Here is a 6,361-nt window from a genome sequence, read left to right on the forward strand (position 1 = left end):
CCCTTCCTTTCTCCACACTAGGACTAGTGCCCTTCCTTTCTCCAAACTAGGACTAGTGCCCTTCCTTTCTCCACACTAGGACTAGTGCCCTTCCTTTCTCCACACTAGGACTAGTGCCCTTCCTTTCTCCAAACTAGGACTAGTGCCCTTCCTTTCTCCAAACTAGGACTAGTGCCCTTCCTTTCTCCACACTAGGACTAGTGCCCTTCCTTTCTCCAAACTAGGACGAGTGCCCTTCCTTTCTCCAAACTAGGACTAGTGCCCTTCCTTTCTCCACACTAGGACTAGTGCCCTTCCTTTCTCCAAACTAGGACTAGTGCCCTTCCTTTCTCCAAACTAGGACTAGTGCCCTTCCTTTCTCCACACTAGGACTAGTGCCCTTCCTTTCTCCAAACTAGGACGAGTGCCCTTCCTTTCTCCAAACTAGGACTAGTGCCCTTCCTTTCTCCACACTAGGACTAGTGCCCTTCCTTTCTCCAAACTAGGACTAGTGCCCTTCCTTTCTCCACACTAGGACTAGTGCCCTTCCTTTCTCCACACTAGGACGAGTGCCCTTCCTTTCTCCAAACTAGGACTAGTGCCCTTCCTTTCTCCAAACTAGGACTAGTGCCCTTCCTTTCTCCAAACTAGGACTAGTGCCCTTCCTTTCTCCAAACTAGGACTAGTGCCCTTCCTTTCTCCAAACTAGGACTATAGTGCCCTTCCTTTCTCCACACTAGGACTAGTGCCCTTCCTTTCTCCACACTAGGACTAGTGCCCTTCCTTTCTCCACACTAGGACTAGTGCCCTTCCTTTCTCCACACTAGGACTAGTGCCCTTCCTTTCTCCAAACTAGGACGAGTGCCCTTCCTTTCTCCAAACTAGGACTAGTGCCCTTCCTTTCTCCACACTAGGACTAGTGCCCTTCCTTTCTCCAAACTAGGACTAGTGCCCTTCCTTTCTCCACACTAGGACTAGTGCCCTTCCTTTCTCCAAACTAGGACGACTGCCCTTCCTTTCTCCAAACTAGGACTAGTGCCCTTCCTTTCTCCAAACTAGGACTAGTGCCCTTCCTTTCTCCAAACTAGGACTAGTGCCCTTCCTTTCTCCAAACTAGGACTAGTGCCCTTCCTTTCTCCAAACTAGGACTAGTGCCCTTCCTTTCTCCAAACTAGGACTAGTACCCTTCCTTTCTCCAAACTAGGACTAGTGCCCTTCCTTTCTCCAAACTAGGACTAGTGCCCTTCCTTTCTCCAAACTAGGACTAGTGCCCTTCCTTTCTCCAAACTAGGACTAGTGCCCTTCCTTTCTCCAAACTAGGACTAGTACCCTTCCTTTCTCCAAACTAGGACTAGTGCCCTTCCTTTCTCCAAACTAGGACTAGTACCCTTCCTTTCTCCAAACTAGGACTAGTGCCCTTCCTTTCTCCAAACTAGGACGAGTGCCCTTCCTTTCTCCAAAGTAAGACTAGTCCTTACAATATGCCACTTCCTTACCCCAAAGAAGGACTGGTGGCCGTCGTCCCAGAGGACCACCAGGTCAGCGTTGGTGAGCTCCCCGCGGTCGGACATTCCCAGGACCAGGCCATGTTTCATTTCGCTGCAGAGCACCTCCAGATACAGCTCCTGGAGGGGGTAGGAGATGTTCCAAGAGAGATGGAGGTGTCCGCGGGGGTCCAGGGGCATGTGGTAGGGCAGCTGCACCGGGGTGGAGGTGGAGGTTGGGGTGGATCCTCCCCTGGAGGGGCTGGCAGCGGGATCTACCTGGTAGGAGGCTACCAGGATCACCACCAGGGTGGCTAAGACGGTCAGGTACATCAGAGTCACGTCCTGCAGCCTCAGGTCCTTGTTGAAGAGGCGCATACTGTGCAGAGACTATTGTGTGGGTTGGTGGGTTGGTTAGTCGGTTGGTCAGTTAGCCGGTGTCAGTTGGATGGTGTGTTGGTTAGTTGGTTGTTTGGTCTGTTAGTCTCAGTGTAACTCAGTTCTCACAAAGAGCATCTGAAGTGCCTCTCATTCTCTTGTCTACCAGTTGTATTTTCACGCTCTCTTCTCTTTCTCCTTATTTCTCCAGGTGGTTCCTCATGCCAATGTCTGGTTAGTGGGTTAGACAGTATCCTGTCTTCTCAGTTCCTCATCTTTTTCTAACTAGTCTCTTTTTCTCTCGATTGAATGCCATCGAACACCGTCTTCTTCTTTTTCTGTTTCCTGTCTCTTCTTGGTTGGTGTCTCTCCTCTGGCCTGTGTCTTTCTCTGTCTCTGCGACCTGTCTCATCCCTCTCACTCTCTTTCGAGTCTTTTAAAGGAAATCCCATGTGACCTCTGACTCTTTATCTGGTTTAACGACATTATGTTTGTTGACCAAAATTCAATTGTTTTCATTAAGCCCTCGGGTCAAGCACGGTTTTCGACATCTGCCAGTCCATAATTGATCCTAATGGACCATGGACATTATCAATGGCAATCCAGACAGACTAACTGAGTTTTATTGCCTATTCAATCTCCTCTGGTTTTGGTCTCATAAGCCAATTGGGGATGTATGGCTGGATTTAAGGGAAGTCTGATGCTCAAACTCTGACCTTGGTTGCTATCTGTCTGATCAGGCAGAAGACCAGCCACAACGTGTACGTGAGCCATTCAAGCACCACATCACCTGACCAGTCAAAACTCTGGGACCTTTCACCATGACAACTGCTTTGAGATTATGAAAATGTTGTTATTTTAGTTTGTCGTGACATGATATCAAAACAGACTCTCACGTTCTTCTGCAGATGATGCTTTCATTGATTTTACTGTCTGATCAACAACAAATTGCACTGACAGAAAGGCCTGTAATAACGGAAACAGAAATATTCATAATTAATGAGAAAAAAAATTATGAATATGCCAATGTTAGTCCTTGTAGAGTAATTATTTTAATCTGGAGTAAGACACACACACATTTTGCTATTTGTCCTTGTTGCTGAAAGCTGGTATCATGCTATCGATCTCACCAGGTGTTGGTTTTCAAGGAACAATCCTCCTTCACCTGGCTTTCACCAGTCTTCACCTGGCTTTCACCTGGCTTTCACCTGGCTTTCACCAGTCTTCACCTAGCTTTCACCAGTCTTCACCTGGCTTTCACCTGGCTTTCACCTGGCTTTCACCTGGCTTTCACCTGACTTTCACCTGGCTTTCAACTGGCTTTCAACTGGCTTTCCCATGGCTTTCACCAGTCTTCACCTGGCTTTCACCTGACTTTCACCTGTCTTCACCTGGCTTTCAACTGGCTTTCACCTGTCTTCACCTGGCTTTCACCTGACTTTCACCAGTCTTCACCTGACTTTCAACTGGCTTTCACCTGTCTTCACCTGGCTTTCACCTGACTTTCACCAGTCTTCACCTGACTTTCAACTGGCTTTCACCTGACTTTCACCTGGCTTTCAACTGGCTTTCACCTGGCTTTCACCTGGCTTTCACCTGGCTTTCACCAGTCTTCACCTGGCTTTCACCAGTCTTCACCTGACTTTCAACTGGCTTTCACCTAGCTTTCACCAGTCTTCACCTGGCTTTCAACTGGCTTTCACCTGACTTTCACCTGGCTTTCAACTGGCTTTCACCTGGCTTTCACCTGGCTTTCAACTGGTTTTCACCTGACTTTCACCAGTCTTCACCTGGCTTTCAACTGGCTTTCACCTGACTTTCACCTGGCTTTCACCTGGCTTTCACCTGGATTTCACCTGGCTTTTCAGGAGGGTAATTCAAACAAGAGGCACAATGTCTCTGAAGTAAAAGAACATTAACCCTCACTATTGTCCTGCCCTCCTCTTTGTGTGTGCGTGCGTGTGCGTGTGCGTGTGCGTGTGTGTGTGTGTCAGATAACCCATCATTAATCCCCACCATTACCCACCCCTCCAGGGTTAGAGGAAGATACAATCAGAAGGCTGTCAATAGGGTTGTGTTTTTCTCAATGAAGATACATGGACACCTTCTTGTTTACCGAAAAGGTCAGCAGGGGATGGAGGGAGAGAGAGAGAGAGTGAGGGAGGGGTTAAGAGTAGCAGAGAGAGGCAGAATGGGTAATGTAATGATGGGCTGTGCCCTGAAGCCATGGGGCTGCTGTGTCTTATAGCCTGAGAGACATGACAATGCACCAGGCAGGCCCACACGTAGCCGGCTGAGACTCTACAGGCTGCTTCTACTAGCTCCAGTTCCTTCCTTCCGCCACTGACACAGTAGCGACACAAAAGACAAGCCACGAAAGAAGGATGTGAACTAGAGAAAAGAGAGAGAGGAACAGAGAGCGAGAAAGAGCGAGAGAGTGAGAAAGCAAGAGAGCGAGAGAGAGAGCGAGAGCGAGGGAGAAAGAGAGAAACAGAGAGATTGAAAGAGTGAGAGAGCAGAGAGAGAGAGAGAGAGAGAGAGAGAGAGAGAGAGAGAGAGAGAGAGAGAGAGAGAGAGAGAGAAAGGGAGACATGACTAGAGACTGGGACAGTGAGTTGAACTGGGCCCAGAAAGCTGGAGGCCCTCACTGACATTATCCAGCCTGGAACAAGCCAGTCACTCCTCCTGGAAAAAAACAGTCACTCCTCCTGGAGCAAACCAGTAACTCCTCCTGGAACAAGCCAGTCAGTCCTCCTGGAACAAGCCAGTCACTCCTCCTGGAACAAGCCATTCACTCATCCTGGAACAAGCCAGTCACTCCTCCTGGAACATCCCAGCATACTGTACTGTGCTCGGCTAAGCCAGGACAGAACGGGGTGGGACATGACATGACAGGACAGGACGGGGTGGGACATGACAGGACGGGGTGGGACATGACAGGACAGGATGGGGTGGGACATGACAGGACAGGACGGGGTGGGACATGACAGGACAAGACGGGACAGTCTGGACTAGGACAGTCTGGACTAGGACAGTGGGGCTGGGGGTCTAGACATGGACAGTGGGGGTGGGGGTCTGGACTAGGACAGTGGGGCTGGGGTCTAGACATGAACAGTGGGGGTGGGGGTCGGGTCTAGGACAATCTGGACTAGGACAGTAAGGGTGGAGGGTCTAGACATGGACAGTGAGGGTGGGGGGATGGACTAGGACAGAGGGGGTGGGTGGTCTAGACATGGCAGCGGGGGTGGGGGTCTAGACATGGACAGTGAGGGTGGGGGGCTGGACTAGGACAGTGAGGGTGGGGGGCTGAACTAGGACAGTGAGGGTGGGGGCTGGACTAGGACAGTGGGGGTGGGGAGCTGGACTAGGACAGTAGGGGTGGGGGTGGGGGGCTGGACTAGGACAGTCGGGGTGGGGAGCTGGACTAGGACAGTGGGGGTGGGGGTGGGGAGCTGGACTAGGACAGTGGGGGTGGGGGTGGGGAGCTGGACTAGGACAGTGGGGGTGGGGGTCTAGACATGGACAGTGGGGGTGGGGAGCTGGACTAGGACAGTCGGGGTGGGGAGCTGGACTAGGACAGTCAGGGTGGGGGTGGGGAGCTGGACTAGGACAGTGGGGGTGGGGGGCTGGACTAGGACAGTCGGGGTGGGGAGCTGGACTAGGACAGTGGGGGTGGGGAGCTGGACTAGGACAGTCAGGGTGGGGGTGGGGAGCTGGACTAGGACAGTGGGGGTGGGGGTCTAGACATGGACAGTGGGGGTGGGGAGCTGGACTAGAACAGTGGGGGTGGGGAGCTGGACTAGGACAGTGGGGGTGGGGGTCTAGACATGGACAGTGGGGGTGGGGGTGGGGAGCTGGACTAGGACAGTCAGGGTGGGGGTGGGGAGCTGGACTAGGACAGTGGGGGTGGGGGTGGGGAGCTGGACAAGGAGTCAGGGTGGGGGTGGGGAGCTGGACAAGGACAGTGGGGGTGGGGAACTGGACAAGGACAGTGGGGGTGGGGAGCTGGACTAGGACAGTGGGGGTGGGGGACTGGACTAGGACAGTGGGGGTGGGGGGGGGTGGGGGGCTGGACTAGGACAGTGGGGGTGGGGGTGGGGGGCTGGACTAGGACAGTGGGGGTGGGGGTGGGGGGCTGGACTAGGACAGTGGGGGTGGGGGACTGGACTAGGACAGTGGGGGTGGGGAGCTGGACTAGGCCGGTGGGGGTGGGGGCTGGACTAGGACAGTGGGGGTGGGGGGCTGGACTTGGACAGTCGGGGTGGGGAGCTGGACTAGGACAGTCGGGGTGGGGGTGGGGAGCTGGACTAGGACAGTGGGGGTGGGGGTCTAGACATGGACAGTGGGGGACTGTAGTAGGACAGTGGGGGTGGGGGTCTAGACATGGACAGTAAGGGTGGGGGTCGGGACTAGAACAATCTGGCCTAGGACAGTGGGGGACTGTAGTAGGACAGTGGGGGTGGGGGGCTGGACTAGGACAGTGGGGGTGGGGAGCTGGACTAGAACAGTGGGGGTGGGGG

At 53.2% G+C, this 6,361-nt stretch overlaps 1 protein-coding gene across 1 annotated transcript in view; it reads right to left on the reverse strand.

Annotated features, from left to right (window-relative positions):
- LOC118391620 (dopamine beta-hydroxylase-like) overlaps positions 1-2,224 on the reverse strand; it is a 49,310-nt gene extending 47,086 nt beyond the window's left edge. The window contains exon 1 of the mRNA XM_052458448.1: positions 1,476-2,224. Coding sequence (XP_052314408.1) covers positions 1,476-1,841 — 366 coding nt within the window. The 5' untranslated portion in view covers positions 1,842-2,224. The remainder of the gene's footprint in view (positions 1-1,475) is intronic.
- Positions 2,225-6,361: the final 4,137 nt, after the last annotated feature.

The sequence above is a fragment of the Oncorhynchus keta genome, chromosome 12, assembly GCF_023373465.1.
Source record: "Oncorhynchus keta strain PuntledgeMale-10-30-2019 chromosome 12, Oket_V2, whole genome shotgun sequence".
NCBI lineage: Eukaryota > Metazoa > Chordata > Actinopteri > Salmoniformes > Salmonidae > Oncorhynchus > Oncorhynchus keta.